The sequence below is a fragment of the Etheostoma cragini genome, chromosome 6 (assembly GCF_013103735.1).
Source record: "Etheostoma cragini isolate CJK2018 chromosome 6, CSU_Ecrag_1.0, whole genome shotgun sequence".
In the NCBI taxonomy this organism is placed as follows: Eukaryota; Metazoa; Chordata; class Actinopteri; order Perciformes; family Percidae; genus Etheostoma; species Etheostoma cragini.
Window position 1 is genome coordinate 17,367,828 of NC_048412.1, and position 19,844 is coordinate 17,387,671.

The 19,844-nt window shown below is 38.9% G+C and overlaps 2 protein-coding genes across 3 annotated transcripts; both read left to right on the top strand.

Moving 5' to 3' along the window:
• Nucleotides 1-272: 272 nt before the first annotated feature.
• Nucleotides 273-1,880, top strand: LOC117946753 (ictacalcin-like). Its single transcript, XM_034875120.1, has 3 exons — nt 273-406; nt 1,244-1,383; nt 1,497-1,880. Exons 2-3 carry the CDS (start codon nt 1,249-1,251, stop codon nt 1,620-1,622), a joined length of 261 nt encoding a protein of 86 aa, XP_034731011.1. The 5' UTR covers nt 273-406; nt 1,244-1,248; the 3' UTR covers nt 1,623-1,880.
• Nucleotides 1,881-2,458: 578 nt separating this feature from the next.
• Nucleotides 2,459-16,718, top strand: snx27b (sorting nexin 27b). 2 transcript variants are annotated; one of them, XM_034875059.1, is made up of 13 exons: nt 2,459-2,967; nt 6,903-7,134; nt 7,253-7,445; nt 7,656-7,720; nt 7,810-7,914; nt 8,029-8,107; nt 9,710-9,873; nt 9,971-10,060; nt 11,150-11,299; nt 11,387-11,515; nt 13,061-13,120; nt 13,213-13,275; nt 13,390-16,718. In XM_034875059.1, exons 1-13 carry the CDS (start codon nt 2,636-2,638, stop codon nt 13,432-13,434), a joined length of 1,707 nt encoding a protein of 568 aa, XP_034730950.1. In that variant the 5' UTR covers nt 2,459-2,635; the 3' UTR covers nt 13,435-16,718. The 2 variants fall into 2 exon arrangements, with proteins under 2 accessions (XP_034730950.1, XP_034730949.1); XM_034875058.1 differs by having other exon boundaries at nt 13,213-13,261.
• The last annotated feature ends 3,126 nt before the right edge of the window (nt 16,719-19,844 follow it).

The following is a 19,844-nucleotide window of genomic DNA, read 5'->3' on the forward strand; positions in this document are numbered from 1 at the left end:
TGAACTAAATGCTACTCTCATAGCAACATGTGCCAACAGGTTATGAATGGAGGATTTGATGTTGCCCTGTCCTGCGGACTGAAGGAGACCGTGTCGACCACCATTACTTACTGCATAACATGCAATCATGCATTTGCATCCTAACATTCAAATATGTCTTTTACATTTCCAAAACTAGTATTATTGGTATGAAAGGAGGCTTTTTTTCACATGGAAAGCAATTAAAAGTACACCCCAGCACTGTTGCTTGTTTTCCTGAAAGAAAAATAGAAAAAAAGAAATCAAGAGGGGCGAGGCTTGGAAAGAGGGTGTGTCAAACTCTATTCAAATACATCTGTGTCTGTACTCTCTTCTCAAATCCCTCTCTTCCAACCCCTCTACCTACACAAGTTCTCATACAAATTTGGTAAGTGGAAATATGTTTAAAATAATCTTTTCTGAAATATAGCATTAGTGATTTTGAATTTAGTTAATCTAAATAGATGATTCCTTATATGATGTGGCATGAGATGCCTGAGTAAGATTCTGGGTGTGGTCTGTGTACTGTGTGGAGTACTACAGTATGTCTGAATAGGACTTACATGTCAATCTTTGGAAATATTATAACAATTATACAATTTGGCTTTTTCAAGGGAATTCAGTAAATTCAAGTTACCAACAACAATGAAAAGTTGAGAGAGAGGAATATACAATTAATGAGTGAGGACAATGTATGGGAGTATTGAGCCTAAGCCATTGAGAAGAAACCGCCCGTTAAGTGAGTTGGCATGAAGACTATATGCTGTATGTGCTGTATGTGCAAGACTATATGTGTTTTTGATGCCTTGCTGTTGCACTAAACTGCCAATTTGCTTTTCACCACCCATACTTGATCATGCATCTTGTGTAAAACCAATGGTCACTAGAAATGTTGTAATTTCCCCCTTAAGGAAAAAAAAGATGACAAGGCAACAGTAGAGCACGACTTAGGGAAAAAAGGAAAATCTGAATTAAAGCTTGTTCTGACTGTTTTCTTTGAAAAAAACAGTTGTATTCATCCGACAAATGTGGAAGTAACAATTTTGGTCTTGACAAGGTGCTCATCCAACTCCTCTTAAGTTGATGTTTTAAATGCATCTGAGTCCCACCCATGTGTTTAAATGTGACATGAAACATTACCACATAATGTCAGCAAAGTAAATTTAATACATTAATAAATACCTAAACATTAAACTACACAGTCAGCAATGTGTTCTCGTTCCAGCCACCATGTCCCAGCTCATGCAGGCAATGGATCTCCTCAAGGCTGTCTTTGATAAGTACGCTGGAAAAGAAGGAGCCAAAGATACTTTGACCAAAAAAGAACTTGCCGAACTGCTCCGCATAGAGTTTTCTGGGTCAGGAGTAAGTACATAAAAACATGTTGCACTATTGCAACAGAGAGTTGTGAATGCCTGTTTGACCATTTTTTACAAGTTTACTTATAACTCTTATTTTACTTATTTTTCTTTCTTTAGTCCCAAAGCAAAGCTGAAATGGACAAATTCTTCGGCATGCTGGATAACGATGGTGATGGTGTTGTTTCCTTCGAGGAATATGTCAGTTTTGTAGCAGCCCTCACTGTGATAAGCACTGAGAAATGAGTATTGGCCACGTTGCCTCAGAACTTAGGTGCCTTATTAAATTTGTCCAAAATTTAAAAAGAATCAAACTTATTACAGTCATATCTATAAAATATGTACATGTCATTGTCACATGTCCAAAAAAAGAAAACTTTGTCGAACACAGATAAATCAAAGATGGCTTATTATTTTGGCTAAAGGGACTTGAAAGATGGTACTTGTAAGTGTGTTTTCACTGATGTTAATTGCATAACTGGTGACTAATAAAGAAACAAAAATGAATATTCTCACGTTTTATGATTTTGTGTCTGTTCCTAAATAAAAAACAGATATTGTGCAAACTCAGGCAGATGATCCTCTCTCCACAAGCAGAAATTCCTTAAAACAATCTTTAAAAACATGGACTACCTTTATATTTTTGAACTAAAATTTGTACTTAAAAAAAAACTTTATAATCTTTTATCCCTTGGCAATAAGAATGGTCTACTCATCTTTATGTCTTCTTATGACCGGTAATCACAGGTTATGGTCTTAGAAGTTGTGAATGTAGTCCAAACAACGATTTTAACCTTTCATTTTAAGGACGTTTAGAAAACTGAATATGTGCAACTATCCGAAATTTCCCCCCCCAAAAAATTTATTTCGAAAAAAGAATTGTGAAAAGTTAGACCCCTGAGACCTTTATTTGGGTCCATCAGGAAACCACAGATTGGAAACTGCTGGCTACAGTCATACTTGTTTATGACGGTACATGGCTATTTTAGCCTGGAAATAACATTAACTGACACAACTCGTGTGGATACAATTATATGGCCTACCCAGCTTACTCTCCAACATTCTCCAAAAGGAGTCTGACGTGACCCACATGGAACGCATCCTGTGGCGGTCTCGCGAAATATCGGACTCTGTCGGCTTCTTCCGATGATCTCGGTCAGTTAGCTAGCCAAGCTGACTAGCCTGCTACTACAAGCTAATGTTTGCAGAATATTTATTGTTAGCTATATTAGAGTGGATGATACAAAGATTATAAAAAAATGTCGGACGTCGAGGGACAAGGAATTTGTTCATCGGTCCCTCCGTTGCCTCACCCTTCTTTTCGTAACGGCTCCGGTAGCAGTAACGTTACACCGGGCACCGGCGGCAGCTGCCAGACGGCAACCACCGTTACTTCAGGCCCACGGCTAGTTCGAATAGTGAAGTCTGACTCGGGCTATGGTTTCAATGTTCGGGGACAAGTTAGTGAAGGCGGGCAACTACGGAGCATTAACGGAGAACTGTACGCTCCCCTGCAGCATGTTAGTGCTGTCCTACCGGGAGGTGCTGCCGACAGAGCCGGTATTTCGAAGGGAGACAGGATTCTTGAGGTGTAAGTGATTACTGCCTTAGCCTAGCTAACCAAAAGCATGTTATGAGTGAAATACAAATGAGTCTTTCATCTCAGAATGATTGTCAATGAAAATCGAGGCAAGCAGGACCTGTGAGCATGGCACTGTATTTTTCCTGGGTCCAGTGTCGGCCACCAAGAAGCCTCTGTGTGCGTGCACTAGCATAGTGGTTTGGCTGGGAATAACTGTTTATCCTCATGAAAGAAGTGTCTGTGTGCCAGAGAGAAAAGATCCAGGGATTATTAGGAATTCCCGTCACACGGGAGCCTATTCCACTCATCCACAGCATTTCTCAAGTCACCCCATCACATTCATATCATTGGAGCCAGATTAAGCTTAATAACATGCAGAAATAGTAGGGTACACTAGTGTACCCTACTATTTCGGCACTGCATCTACTGCATTTCTTCACTGCATCTAGTGAAGGTTAAAACAATGCACATCGTTATCATCAGCATAACTAAATGTGGCCAGTTAACCACTATGGCTTTAATGTTGCTAGCAGTGTGCACTGATGTGTGCTGCTGCATGTAGGATAGGGGTGGTTGTCCTCACTGGCACGTTAGTATGCATGGAGATTGCTTGCTGATGTTAGGCTCTGTTGCTATGGCGAGGAACACGCAGCAGCACACTGTTCGGCATCAGTACTGGCGCTTAAGTGTGTCTGTTTGTGTGGCGTAAGGTGATGCAGAAAGGGAGGGATGCTTTCAGTTCAATTCTGATTGGTACAGCTCTCTTAAAAATTCAGGATCTCATTGGGTGGCTTTTGCACACTGCTTTCTTAATGGATGGCCTGCAGTAACCTGGCAGTTTGTTGACCCCAATTTTTCAATGTGATTGTGTGCAAGCATGACAGTATGTGTTTGCATTTTTGTATATTGTATACAAAAAGGAAAATATGCTAGCCCATTTATTTCACCCATGTAATAGTTACTTTGGTCAACATAGAACTCTGATTATTGGCTTTATTCATTATGATTAATTTCATATTTGTGTTCATGTTCATATCTAGCATGTGCACTAATGTGAGCTGTGTCAGTGTAGGCTTCCACTAATAATGCTTTATTAGTCACTTGTCTCCCATGCAGAAGACAAGACAGGCCCAAATATGACTTGATCTTGATCTTTTATTGTTGGATAGCTGAATATTTGATTTTGGTGCATGGAGCCTTTTTGACTTCCTGTCAAGGCACAGTATGGAGACAATAACTAAGTATGCACACAATGGAGTGCCTGCATACTAGCTGCGGTGGTATATTGCCTCTGCTATTCTCTATGCAATCAATACTTCTTTGCACATTTAAAAACAACTCCTGCTTCTGAGCCTTTGATGCAGAATAGTGTATAATGCTAGACACATTTGTCAGCCTCCTGCTAGAGGATAAAGGATATGTATAATCTTAATCACTGGCAACACTTCTCTCCTTAACATCTGCACTGTATTTTATTGTGGCAGATTTAGTTCTGGGTTTTAGAGTCTGTCTGGATGTGTCTTTGCTTGTGCATTAAGTATAAGTGTTGATGCATAGAGTACAAAATAGAAAACTACTCTTCAGCATTAAAATAAATAAATTATTGCTTTAGTGCTGCAAATAACGATTATTTTTTATTGCAGAGTAATCGGTTGATTATTTTCTCAGTTAATTGAATAGATGTTTAGTCTGTAAAATGTCAGAAAATAGTGAAAAATGTAGATCTGTGTTTTCCAAAGACCTTGACCACGTCCACAAATAGCTTGTTTTGTCCATGAATCAAAGATATTTAGTTAACTGTCATAGATGAGCTGAAATAAGATAACTTTTACCTGTCTTTCTTCTTTTTTCATAAAAATGACTCAAACTGTTAGGCCTAATCAATTATCAAAATACTTGAGGAATTATTTAGTTGACAACTCATCGATTAATCTTTGGAGCTCAAATCACCTTGAATCATATTGACAGAAGAACTGAAAATATGACACACTGGAAAATGTCTCTTAAAACTATTTATGACGCATAGAAGTGCTGATGGTGCAAGTGCAAAGGCCACTACGTCAGGTGCTTATTATATAGTAATAAAGCTGCAAAAATTAAAGCGCTGCCAAAATGCTTAGTCTCTATTCATGTTGTAGGAAACATTTGTTCTATCTACACTTTGTGCAAGATGGTTTTATTTGTCTCCCCGATCAATGTGTTTATTTCTACCTAACTACATAATCATCTTTCAGGTTTAGCTATGTGCGCTCTAGCTCAGAAGACCTTCCATGAATCGCTTGCATGTTCATGTGCCTCACAATGAGGTGTTAGGTATTACAGAGCTTTAGCTGTGTGTCACCCTGTCAATGTAAGCCATGGCATGACATGATGGTTGATATATTAGATCAGCAGTCAGTCAGAAGTTCTATGTTGCATATAAACATGCAAACATGCAAATGAATGGCAGTATTGGATTTAAAGCAATTCTGCATCAATGCGAGGGAGTGCCTTGTTTTGAGTATGTGTATTATCAAGATTACAGTTTGTATTTCCTCAGTTTCCTTATTTTCTACCTTTCCATTCACCTATGCACCGTTGTCCTTGTCACAGTGCTGACTTCACCGTTGACATAGGGAGGCAGTAGTATGACATGCTACATGATTATACATTGACTGCCTCTGTAGTTCTCATGAGGAAGTTTGTTGGCCTCTCTGGATATGAGTTAGGCATGCTTGTTTACAAAATGGCAATGCTCGAAAGATCATTCTAAAAGTAGGATTAGCTTACAAACATTTTGCATACAGTTACACCCCTGAATGCTATTGAAGAATGTTGGCCATTTCTGGTCATGGTTAGGCAGTCTAAAAATGTTATAGTATAATTTAACAACATATTCTAATTTTAACATCAACCTATTCTGCAATACTCAAGTAGGAAACCATAGTATTCAAAGTTCATAGCCAGCTTTCACTGAATGATAAAAGACAAAACAACTAGATAAGCAGTTCTGGCTTCTGTCTGTTTCTGTTTTTGTTAAACGTTCAAGTAGAAGTGAGGCCAACGTATGCTTCCATGCAAATATTTTAAATTGTTAATATTTTATTTTTTAAATTTTTTACTATTTTTTTGCAAAAGTCCTTTACATAAGCTAAAAATCTGAATCTCATTCTGGCATGCTTTATAAATCCATTTTTTTTTTGTTATTAATAGTGTCAGAAACAGTTAGAGGCGAGGCTGAGAGCTTTAAGAAGAAATTCTGTAGCGGTTGTAAGTAAAGTTAACTATAGGTTGGGACGCTACAGCGCTGTCATTAGCACTGTGTCATGCTTCTGACACATGCCTGCCAAAGGGCACACACCCAATGCTGCTCATGCTCAGCTAAGCTAATGACATAGACCAAAGGTCTTATTCCTGATTGGAAAGATGTGAGCCCAGAGGGATTTTAAGGACATCGCCACACAAAGACAGACGCTGTATCACCTGACTCATTTTATAACACGTTTACTTTTTGCCACTTAATAAGGAATTGAATGTTCTATTTTGGGCTCTCGTAATGTAATGCCTCACTCTTTTCCTTTTAAAATAAGCCTACAATGTATTATAAGTGTCTGACTACAACAGTTCTGTGTAAATACTACCTTTGTAAATCCTAGAAACTATGTAAGAGATGTTTCAATGATTCAAGTCTATCTTCATTTTTTAAGCTGAAGTTTTTAATTTATATTTGATATATTTGATTGATTTATGTTGTGAGATATTTCTTGTATTTTTACTCTTGGATATGTAAAACCTTTTAGGATAGTTTAGTCCAGTACAGAATATGCCATTATAAACAATGCAATTAGAAAAATAAATAGACTAAGCCAGATAGTATTTATTGTAATATATAAAAAAAAAAGATCTGCGTGAATAAAAAATAAACTCAACAACTTTTTTCATCTCGCCCTCCATGTTTTCAACAGTAATGGTGTAAATGTAGAGGGAGCGACCCACAAGCAGGTGGTGGACCTGATCCGGGCTGGAGAGAGGGAGCTGGTGCTGGCCGTGCTTTCCGTCCCGCCCCAGGAGGCTGACTGCCTGGATCCTGGAGACGACATTTCAGCCCAGTCCTGCTATGACTACTCCGACAAGCAGGCCGTCCCCATCTCTGTGCCAAGTTACAAACACACAGAGCTCAACCAAGAAAAGTTTGTGGTGGGTGCACTTGTGCATGAAATCATAGATGGCTAGGTGAGATGATGAGGTTAAATTTGGAGACATTGGGTTAGGACATTAATTGTTTTCATTATTTTCTGCATTCTCCCTCTTTTAGGTATTTAATGTGTACATGGCAGGCAGGCAGCTGTGCTCCAAGCGTTACCGTGAGTTTGTAATCCTACACCAAAACCTGAAGAGGGAGTTTGCCAACTTCACCTTCCCCAAGCTGCCTGGGAAATGGCCTTTTTCCTTGTCGGAGCAGCAGCTGGACGCACGACGCAGAGGCTTGGAAGAATACTTGGAAAAAGGTCAGGGAGAAAGAAGGGGATGTGTAATTTAGGATTTCTAAAAAAAAGTTTTGTTAAGTCAGAATGTAATAATGATGGTAATAATCTATGGGATTTGTAAAGTAATGGGGGAAAGCATCTAGAAAGATCTTGGAGAAATACTGTCCACTACAGAATACATGCAGTAGGTATACCGTCTATTGTATTAAATATTTTGTCTCTTGTCTGCAGTGTGCTCTGTACGGGTAATTGGAGAAAGTGAGATCATGCAGGAGTTCCTTTCTGAATCAGATGAGGTAAAACAAAATAAAAACATAGATGATACTTTTTGTAGTCCTCTGCTGGTGACTCACCATGCCGTTTGTCTCTCCTTCTTGCAACCTAGAACTACAATGGAGTGTCAGATGTGGAGTTGAGAATAGCCATGCCCGACAAAACCACGCTCACCATTAGAGTTCGCAAAAACTCTACTACAGACCAGGTCTACCAGGTAAACACATACACAGTATACCTGAATAACCATTATAACTACAATGTTGCAAATGTTTAAATCTTTCTGTTTCCTTTTTCACCCTCTTTTATTCTGTCTCTCTTTCTCCTTCAGGCTCTGGTTATGAAACTAGGGATGGATAGCGTAACAGCCAGCTACTTTGCTCTGTTTGAAGTCATCAACCACACCTTTGGTTAGTCAGAATATGTAACTGAGCTCTACATTTTTGTGTGTATCCTCCTTTTCTACGCTGATAATGGTTCCCATCTTTCTTTAAACTACAGATTCTTCATGTGTAGTCAGTATTGCCTAATGAGGGTTATGGTCCCTAACAGCCAACCTTAGTCTAAAATAAATACCTCATTGCTCCTTGTGCATGAGTCACTTCAGCTGCTCCTCACTTTCTCAGGGCTAGTGTGGTGCAAGGTATAGCTGTTGGAATGAATACCAAAAGTCAAATATAATTCAAATAGCAATAAAATAACATTCAAATGCTGAAATCCCTATTCAAATGTGATTTTTGTATAAATATGTTGGCTAACATTAGCCTTCTCCTACCCACATGTCACTGGAACAACATTGAGGCTTTAGTACACTAATGTCATGTCACAGCTTAGGAACAATAAGTTAGCGGGTTGCTTGTGAGTCACTAAAATAGTAGTGACAGCACGGTTTGGTTATTAATGTTGGCAGCATTGTATTGAAAACCATTGTTACTTGGCTAGCTAGTTTATGACAAATCGTTTTGGCTGTGCTTTCTAAGATGATATCATTGTGCAAACAGAGCACCGTTAGCCTTTACAACATACATGTTTAATTGTGGAGTTCTCTGGAAAATCAAGTTTGCCTGCAATGTGCCACGATGAGGTCCCCTTCAAGGCCAGGCTAATGTTAGAAGTCCCTCTTGTGGACAGAAAGTGTAACAACAACCACATGCTTATAGTGACAGTGACAGTAAATTAGTCTCAGTAGTGTAGTACATACCAATAACAGGATGCATTTGAGCATTAAATATGCAAATGAAATTTGAATGGTATTATAGAGGAAGACTGACAGCTCTAGTACAAGGGTATGTCAGATACACATCTACTTTAAGGTGTAGATCAATTTGCCCTTTGGTTATGCCAACGCTATTGGACTTTAGTCTGCCAGAGAATTTGAATCCTGTCATCTGTTAGATCACCTCATGATATTGTGTCTTGCTTTCACTATAGAACCTCTGTTTTCACCTCTTGCTTGTCAGTTTTTCAATTTTAAATTTAAAACAGCTTTAGTGGCAAGGCAGAATTAAACAAGACTGAGAGTCTACAGCTGTGCAAGCACCTCTGTGCTAACACATCTTAGTTTTATGTGTAAGCGTGCTAACATTTGGTAATTAGCATGAAGCATGAACTACAGCCGAGGCTGATAGGAATGTCATTAGTTTAACAGGTAGATGGTCAGAGCCAAAGTAATGGACAAGTACAAAATGCGTTTAGACCTGATGATGTTGCTAGAAGAAAAGTCAAGGTATCATCCTGTTTGGAAACAAGCATCAGTAGATAATATGGATACTAGTTATCACTTTATTTTATTTTTTTATTTTTCTACTGCAGCAAGATGAGCGCATCAAGCAGTACATCTAGAATCTAGCGTATTTTACACTAAATGCTCTGTTGTCTTTACTGGGGGTTTACATGCAGAAAGATAATAGATTTCAGCTTTAAACAAACATGCAAAAAAAACATAACAAAAAAAGAACAACACGTTTTATCACTCAACTTCTTTCCCTTTTTTCTCTCTTTTTCTTCTTTAGTGCGTAAGCTTGCCCCCAACGAGTTCCCCCACAAACTGTATGTACAGAACTATACCTCAGCCATCCCAGGAACCTGCCTCACCCTGCGGAAGTGGCTCTTTACTACAGAAGAAGAGATTCTGCTCAATGACAACCAGCTTGCTGTTAACTACTTCTTTCACCAGGTGTCTTTCTTTGTGGTGTGTGTATGAATGTTTTTTATTATTATTATTATTATCTGTGTTTTTTAACAGTGTCCCTTATTTGGCCCTGTCTTTGCAGGCATTGGATGATGTGAAAAAAGGCTTCATTAAAGCAGAACAAAAGTCCTACCAGCTGCAGAAGCTGGCTGAGCAGAAGAAGATGTCCATGGTCAGTCTCTCACACATGGACATACACCACACCACTCAGCTGCTCTACTACTACTACTGTTCCTAAATAACATGCACAGAAAGAGATAGAGAGAGTTAATCATTACAGTACAGTGTGGTTTATGTCACTGTTCAGTCTCTCTTAACTGTGTGTGATACAACCAAGTGGATAGGTACAGCGTGAGAGTGTAGCCTTGACCTCAAGAGGAATAGACAAAGCAAGTGAGTTTTACCACTGTCTAAAACATAAATACAGAGAAATTATACCTGCCCCAGCAGGGAAATACTAGGGCTGTACAATATGAAGAAAACATGCAAAACGCAATAACGATATCAATTCAAAAAATAAATAGATATTAAAGTGTACTCAGTTTTGCATTTCTTCTGTTTTCAGTATTCTACAAGGAAATAATGTCCAACATTGCTTAATTGAAAAAGTTTAAAAACTGAATTGAATAAACAGCTCCACAACAAAAAGACTGACATTTAAAAGGGCAGTTTGAAGGTGCCTGGTTGGCCTAGATAGATAGATAGATAGATAGATAGATAGATAGATAGATCAAATATCTATCTAGAACACATACACATATATATCACATATACATAAAAATAAAAATCACTCACAGAATTGCAATGGCCTAGTGGTAGAGCGAGCGCCCATATTCGTATCCAGGCTCAATCCTCATTGCAGAAGTCACGAGTCTAAACTGTCACAATGAAGGCCTGAACGGCACAGAAAATAATCTTAGAAAAAGGGCACTTTGCTACTGATATTTTCTATCAACGAACACAAAAAATCTCTGAGTGTCTTTCGCAATATTTCACTGCCTTTCGCAATGTGTATATTGTGTCAGCTAATATTGCAGTGACAATAAAAAAAGCCCTAATAAATACTCACACCCTATTTTCAGATCTAGCTGCAGAAAATCACAAAAATGTCTGACTGTTCTCTGATTTTTGGCAAACAAAGCTTGGATAAAGTTAAACATCACAAGGTTTATCCTGTATCTAAACGTCAGTCAGTTGTGGAACTAGATGCTGTAATATGGTAAAAAGCACTAATTTGCCTCCTCTGCCTCTTCTGTCTTAGTATCTGAGTTTGTTAAGAGGTTGTGAGGGCTACAATGAGATCATATTCCCCCATTGTTCCTGCGACTCCCGACGTAAAGGCCACGTCATCACAGCCATCAGCATTCACCACTTCAAGTTGCACGCCTGCACCGAGGAAGGGACTCTCGAGGCAAGGGCAAATGTTTGTTAGTGTGTGTATAAACATATGTTGTATGTCTAATGGAGTGAGTGTGTTAAAGCCTCTGTGTTGTTGCAGAACCAGGTGATTGCGTTTGACTGGGGGGAGATGCAGAGGTGGGACACAGATGAAGAGGGCATGGCCTTTTGCTTTGAATATGCCCGAGGAGAGAAGAAACCACGCTGGGTCAAGATATTTACACCCTATGTGAGTATCACACGCACATTATTACACATTTACTCAAAGTAGTCTAGTAAAAAAACTGCCTCTACAGGCAAAAAAAACTGAAGTTATGGAATTTTGGTACTATTACTCATGGGAAAAATAGGATTATCTAAATGAAATGTAGGTCATCTCCTTTTCAACATTTTATAGAATAATGACGTAGCTAAGCAGTTTCCTGACCATCTTTCTCACCTGCAACTTTCATTATAGGATTTAAATTCCTGTTGCATGCCTTCAGTACCTGCTTTTCTTTGTAAGTAGAATAAAAATGTCTTGATTAAAACAAAGCTCAAGATCAGTAGATTTACTTCAAAAATTTAAAGAAATATTTTGACAATTTGGGAAATGTTTATTATATATTATATTTTATTCGCTTTGTACGTAGAGTTAGGTATGACGATCATGATTACCCTCATGTATCTAAAGTAAATATGAAGCTACATAGCTTTGCATTTTGACTGGACAACGCACATTAAAGGAGAATTCCGGCAGGCAACACCAGCTCCAGCTACGTGTACGAGCTTCCGCTCAGCTAAAATGGCATTTGTCGGGGCAAGTTTTAGAGTGCCTTTGTGCCTTTTACCAGACAAAAGATGGAATTAAAAGGTCTGTGGAACATGAACAGGGCCTTACATGACAACAACATTTTTTTCAACTCAGACATTGGTCCTAATGGTGGAAATTCTCCTTTAATCAACATCACTATAAATGTGCCAGTCTTAGCCATCTGGCTAATGTTCAGTTTGTTGTCCTTTAGCGAGATGTTTTGAGATCAGAGCAGACATATAAACAACAGCAACAAGACAGAAGAGTCTTGTTTATTTTGCAGAAGCCATACAGAGCAACAGGAAGCAGCAAAACATTAGTAGAGTAGTACATCAACAATGTCCACATTCATTACAAGTAGCCATGCTAGCAGGCAAAACGAAGCAATTAAACAGCCAAGCAATTCTGATTATAGACATTTTTCACACATGCAAACATGCAGGGCATCAATAAGCAATGGGACATAAATAAATGCAACAAATATGAGAATCATGAGAACTTGATAAAATGTTAAAAGACGAAGTACAAGACAGACATAAACTATGCAGCACAGAGTTGTAAGACACAACTGTAGAAGAGCATACCACATTGTTAAAGTAGTAGTGAATGTTTTATCCACACAAAAAAACAAAATGTTGGGTGGTCATCTATTTCTTGGCTGTTTGCAGTTGCCAGGCAACTAGTGGAGACTTCAGGAAGTTCAAGGTTCCAGCCAGAAATAGTCTGGCATATAACTCCCCTTAAAACTGCAAATTTCCTTTTTGCACTTCAGTTTTTGTCTAGATTAAATGTTGATATAACATGTTAACCAGTAAGCTCCGCAGGGGCTGGTATTTTCTTACCAGAAAGCTAAAAAACATATTTTTCCAAAATATCAGAATATTCTTTATAAGGAGAATGTAAACCTTATCATCTCATTTGTCTTTCCAATCTAAGTCTATGTTTCTCTCTTTGTGTTTGCCGTGCATGGCCAATGTTCAGTTTAACTACATGCATGAGTGCTTCGAGAGAGTCTTCTGTGAGCTGAAGTGGAGGAAGGAGGTAAGGAGCACGACTTTACAGACTGACCTGCTCTATTACAAGCCAATTATTTGCATCCTTCACTTATACCTGCAACGTATGTCTTTCTACAGGTGGAAGAAGAGGCTACAGACAAGGACAATAAGAACTGCAGTAAAGATGGTATGTGTGGCAAGGTAAGGCTTTGCCTGCCTCTGTCCGGTCTATGATTAAGTACTAGCCTGGTGAATTACTCTGTTTTCTGTCTCGGAATTTGTGTGTCTTCCTCCTAAATGCTGTGTCTGTTTCAGAATATTTTCCAGCTGCTGAGGCACAGAAGGGATGGAGGCACCTAGGAAGGGAGATTGTTACCTCTTAACCAGACACAGTCATCACCAACTCAGCTCAGTTCAGCCCTCATTTAGCCCCAGACCGAGCAACACTCAGCTACTAACTACATGGTCATCATTTACACTCCATCAGCTACAACCAGAGAAGTTACCCCCCCGATACATGCAAACCAACAAGCACCTGCAAATGAACAAATCGAAGCATAACACGCTACAGACACATGAACCAGAACTCTTGAATCCAGCCCACCATAATCATTCATTAAGCTGAGCTCTGTCAAGTCATGGATTGTTGCAAGCCTTCTTCTTATTGGCAGGGACTTGAAGTGGATTGTGACTTGTACATGAGGAGGTTTTGAGCCTCGGAAGTAGTCCTACAGGGAAGAGAAAGCTGAAGTCTAAAAGGAAATTGTTGGACTAACAAAGGGAAGTGAAAGCTGTTAGTGCTCGTAATGGGGAACACAGATAACACTGATCAGTGATGTTGAAGGTTGACCACAGAAGGTTTCTCCATTTACGGATCAGAGGAGCTCTGTCTTCTTTGTCTTTTTGGCCCATTGTTAGCGTGTAAGTGTGTTTTTGCATGTGAACTATGCGTGCAGAATTCAAGGGGCCAACCAGAGTGAGGTCCTCAGAATCTAAGTCGCAGTCACTGTTTGCCAATCAATTTGCATTGATAATGAAAATTAGTAACATTGTAGCGTTGTCTATGAGAGAAGGGAGAGAGAAAGTGGAGGTGTTGTAGGATTGATAGATACTTTTTGTCATTCAGAGACACCGCTGTTATGATTTGATACGAGCAGGAAACAATGTTAAACTTTATCCAACAGTATTAACTCCTCCAATTGTGTGAGATCTAACTTAAGAAGAACGTATTGGGCATAATACTGAAACTAGACTGTGCCTAGTTTACATTCATTTTTGACTACAGTATGATTATGTACTGCATCATGAATGCAACGTGCAAAGCCATGCAAACTTATATGTATTTATAGTACTTTGTGAACACTCCATGCAAAGTTTTTGAGGCCCATTGTAGAGCAGCAGTGATGTGGAGCACACAGTATTTTGACCATGCATTACCCATAAGGGACACCAGGGGTCCTTCTCCTCCTTTCTGCTGTCTTGCAGGCCCTGATTACTTTGTTTCTGAGCGCTCCCAGAGGATTTATAATAGGCCTGTAATTCAAATGGCCTTTCCACTTGGCAGCACTATTTATCTCTGTAGCTGGTACTACTGCACTCTAGATTCAGGTTAATTCAGAAGAGGGTTTGTTAGGGAAATAAGGGCCGCTTGCACACTTCATCAACAGATGAAGATGACTGTGTGTACATTCACTAAAGGCTCTGTAGCAACTGATCACAGAGCTGCAGTGTAATGTCATTCTGCAATGTCCCTTTAAATTAGCCTAGTTAAAGTTCTCATTCCTAGAATATTGTTATAAGGTATAACATATTTATCTGACGATGCAATAGTGACTTCAGGCTGACATTAAACTACATGCTGACATTAAATATGAATCATTGTTTAGTGCAATATTCTGATGTTATTACCTTATTCATTAAATCTAAATAGCTTAATTGCATTATCAACTCATGTAGAAGGATATTTCTGAAGTTCTTACTTTATCCAAAACATAATACATAGTCAGTTGCTACTAGGTCTTACATAATGAGTCCTTTTATTAGTGATGGTTGATTATTATCTTAATAGTAATAAGAATATTTTACCAAATCAATATACAGCAGTATATTATAATATGGCAAATTTCTGCAAAAACACATAAGATAATGATGCTCAAAGCAAAGACCTGTGTTCCACTGCCATGCGTTACATGAGATGAACCAGCCCTAACTGCTCTTTAGCTCTAAATGAGAAAATCAACAGTATTCTTTATTATCAGGCAAGTAAAGAGTCAGACATCAGTGGCTCTTTGCTAAGAGTGCTTGTTATAATGATGGTGCTCTTCAAAGAAGCCATTTTTGGGTGATTAATGAGCTTCAACAGACCTTAGTGAGTGTGTAAAAGGAGGCTTAATTGAATGTGTTAACCCTTGAATTGAGAGAATTGCAATCCTTAAAGCTGAATGCATTTCCCAAGATTGTTGTCTGTTTACTGGACCATGTCTGAAGTGATCGATTGTATGACGTTGTCTGATCTCCCCAACAGGCTCAGCTCTTTCTCTCTCTCTCTCTCTCTCTCTCTCTCTCTCTCTCTCTCTCTCTCTTTCTCTTTCTCTCTGTCATCCTGACTAAAGCAGTGGTTCTCAACCTAGGGGTTTAGACCCCCAAGGCGTTTGGGAGATTTTTTCTGTGGGTTGCAAAATAGTTGGAGAAAAAAACATGAAATACCATTCTAGACTGGGGAATGTTTTTTTACGTCACTGTGTGAGTTTGGTACATTTCATGTGTTATATTTAGAGCTTCAGTTGTAAATCAGGAAGTCCTGGAACACAGAAACGGGTCTGTAGGCGGGTCAGGGGGAGAGAAAAAGTCACAAACGCATCACAAGTTCACAGAGCCTGATGTACATTGGACAAGGCTAGGAGCAAGCTGATAAAACTAAATTGTCTTTAAAGCTGTAGCGTGTAGTATCTGTCGCCCCGACGAGGAATGTAATGACAACAAAACTGTCTGTGCATCCACATGATACAAGCCTTCCATGACCACGCACAAACATGATGGACTCTTCAGAATAAGTAATTATCTTCACTTGAGCTTCTGGGCGGTAAAGTCACCGGTCCACAAAATATTCAGAACATATACTGTGAAATACAGAGAGAGTTGTGGAGCTGATAGCCTTAATTAGCGTTGTAGCTACTCATTTGGCAATGGCTTGAATGTAACAGACTTTCACTAATATTAAAAGGTTACACACTAAAGCGTAATTTAATCAGAACATTTACAAAAATCCCTCAAAATCAGCAGGGGGAGGTGTGTAGAAACAGCTGTTCACACCCATTTGCAGCTCTTGAGGGGGGCAGGGGTCGCAAATACCAAACTTATTATTCTGGGGGGTCTTGACTCGAAAAGGTTGAGAACCACAGGACTAAAGTTTAGTGTCACTAATATTTATTTCATTAAGATACTATGTTAAATTCAGCATCTCTGTTTTTTCACCTGATATGGTTTGGCTTTCAAAGAGTGATGCTAAGAAGAGGATGGAGCTTGACAACCTGCAGATTCTTTGACATGTTGAAGTGTAAAAAGACTAAGTGTTTGGTTACGTCACTTACTGTAATAAATTGTAACATATTCTTTTAAATAAACTGATTTATTGATGCTAAGTTTTGTGTGTGTGTGTGTGTGTGTGTGTGTGTGTGTGTGTGTGTGTGTGTGTGTGTGTGCACCTGAATCCAATGGGTGTTAGTTGAGAGTCAGGGACTGCCAACAAACATATAGTTACCCGTTACTTGAGTGAGATTTATCCTCTGAAGATAATTTTCACAGTCTCACTATGTGTTCCCTTCTTTCTCCATCTCCGTCTTTTAATGAGATCTGGGAAACAATTACCAAACGGGCAATGAAATTTCACTTCCATATTGACCTGTTTCGAATGCCTGCACCCAGTAATTAATATCTATTGACTGTTGTTGGTCTGGAATTAAATCTTGGGACATCTGAATTTTGGGGAAGAGGCTGATGTGTAGCTTTAAAGGTTAATTTAATAATTTAAAAAAAAAGGCTGTGGTGCAGCTTAAATTGAGATTTTGATGTTTTAAAATGGAACATTAGAGATCTGAAATATTAAGATTAAGGAGCGTGATGGCTCAGTTGGTTTAGCCTGTGTGGTATTTGCATGTTCTCTCTGTACATGGTGCAAGTCAGTAAGACTGGGATTGTCTCTGTTTCTGATTCTTTCTTTATCTGGGATGTTCCCATCATCATTTTCATTATTAAATTGGGAAAAGCTGAAAGGGTGAACTAAGACAATATTTCATAACTCTCTTTCATTCCAATAGTTTGATTTAACTATAAAAAAAACAAATATATCAGCTATCACATTTCTCTCCCTCTCTTTAATTTTCCCACATGGGCAGACAAAGAGATGAACTGACAGCACTGCACAAGCAGTCGTGAAAGTGAACTTTGTGTGTGTGTGTGTGTGTGAGAGAGAGAGAGAGAGAGAGACACAGAAAGCTTTGGGAGTATGCGTGGTTACTGCATTAGGTCTGCAGCAGGGTCCGTATTTTCCCCGCTTGATGGGTGAGTGAGTTTGCAGTTGCTCTGCTTCATGTGGATGTGGGTGCAAATGGATGCGACAACTGTGGCCACACATTGCAGTGGCCCCTTAAAACCAAACATTTCTGCGTCTCACTCTTCTGCTCGCTGCATCCTGCTCCAGTTTTATTTGAGTCAAATTGCTTTTCCTCTGAACAGCTCTCTGTGAGCTGTTGCCAAAGAGCATGTGGATGGCAGACTCACCAGAGGAGGATAGTATCTTAGATTTATTACCTGTGCTATATTGCATCTCTCAGCTGTGTTATAACGCTGCAGCCCCTGCAGTCATACAGACAAAAAGGCCTCAGTAGGCCATTAAGATGCATGTTGAATTGTTCCAAACTGCCCTGCCTGCACATACTGTACTTACAATGAAAAAGTTTAAAGCTTGATTAATAGCTCCAACTGAAGGTTTGAGTACAGCCGTGCCAAAACAGCAATTAGCCAAATTCAATCATCATAAAGTGATTTTACATGGGCCAAGATCCTTTACAGACATTCTTTGCCAATTCAGAATATATGTCCAGTCACCCCTAAATGCTGGACTAAGTACAGTTTAGCAGCAGCAGCATTCCAGCGGAGAGGAGGAGGGACTCACTCCTCTCCATTTCCACTCTTCTCCCACTTCCTCCTTTCCCTCTCTTAATAATGAGCAATCAGTAAAAACTTTATTGACTCCTATTTGCTTTCTCAGCACATTTTCTTCCCTCTCTACTCTGTTTCCATCAACCGTGTAAGCACCTTGTGCTTTCTCTACTCTCTGTCATTCTGCATTCTCTCCATCTCTGTTCCTCTGCATAGCCCTCTGTTCCATCTCTCTATCTGTCACTCTCTACTTTTGCCCCCTTCATTTCAGCACATCATTACCTCCATCTTTTTTCACTCACAGCCCCTCAAATCCACACTCCTCCTGTCCTCTGTTTCTGCATCCTTTTCAAACTTTGATTTGAGGGAGGGGAGCCAAAGAATAGAACAGTTGATGCATGTCTAGGAAGTACAAAAGACAAGGCTGTTTATTTACAATGTTTACAGCTCGCTCTGTCATGACATATTGGCATTCATAGTGTTCTGTCAAATGTACTTATGTAAATAATTGGCATTCAAAGCCAGGGTCATAGAGATTACATTTTTCTGCACATACACATACACATACACTGTCTGTCTGTGTGTGTGTGTGTGTGTTTGTCTATCTGAAAAAAGACATGTGAAAAAAGATTGTTGGAAAGGCGCCATCCCTTCTTTTTTTCACATGTTGCAATCTGAACTTTGTCTATGTTTGCACTGAAGGACTATTTTGTTCCACATTATGATAAAATATTTGAAACATTTGTTCTAGCTGTTACTATCAAAGTGTATCCCATATTCATCACGAGACCCCTACAGTGTGCCATGAGGCTAATGTGATTGTTAAAGGTGGAACTGAATGACCAATGTCACCATCCAATTACACGAATGATGTTCAGGCTGTATTATTGTGATTAAAAAGTATATGGAAACATAGTGATCCTGATGACATCCTATTAAAAAGGAAACATTGGAAAAAAAACTTTAATGAAATGAAAAATTGAATTGAAATAAAAAAAATAACGTTTTTCAGCAAAGAAACCCATTAAGGGTAACAAAGTGTGTGTACCGCAGTATAAATAGTATTTGGGGAAACGTGTAAAAAAAGAGCACACAGAAACTCTGGTCTGTATTGTCAGAAAATTCAGATTTACATGCAGCACATCATTGTCCAGTTTCTCTACTGAGCATCTTTACTTAGCATCCAGTGATGGCAGTACAAATACTTTAAAACACATTTTGTAAAGTCATGCTTCCCAGTTTTCACCTAAAGTCTGGAATAATTTTTCTTTAGGATCCTCATTCACAAACTTTATTTAAAGAAAAAATAAAAAATCCACAAACCATCATCCATATTCCAAGAAAACCTGTTGAAAATGAACAATGCATAAAACTAATTTTTCACTTGGACTGAAGTGCTGCTAATAGGAGAAACAAACACATCAATCAAACTTCGAAGAATGTGTGAACAGTAAATGTGATATTTACAGAAGATTAGGGCCACCTGGAAAAATGTATTTGAGTTCTGAGTTTAAAGTCAGAATTCTTAGAACAAAGTCCGAAATCTGACTTAACTGTAATCTCAGAATTCTCTAACTCAAAAAACTCAAAACGTTTTTTCAACATGTGGC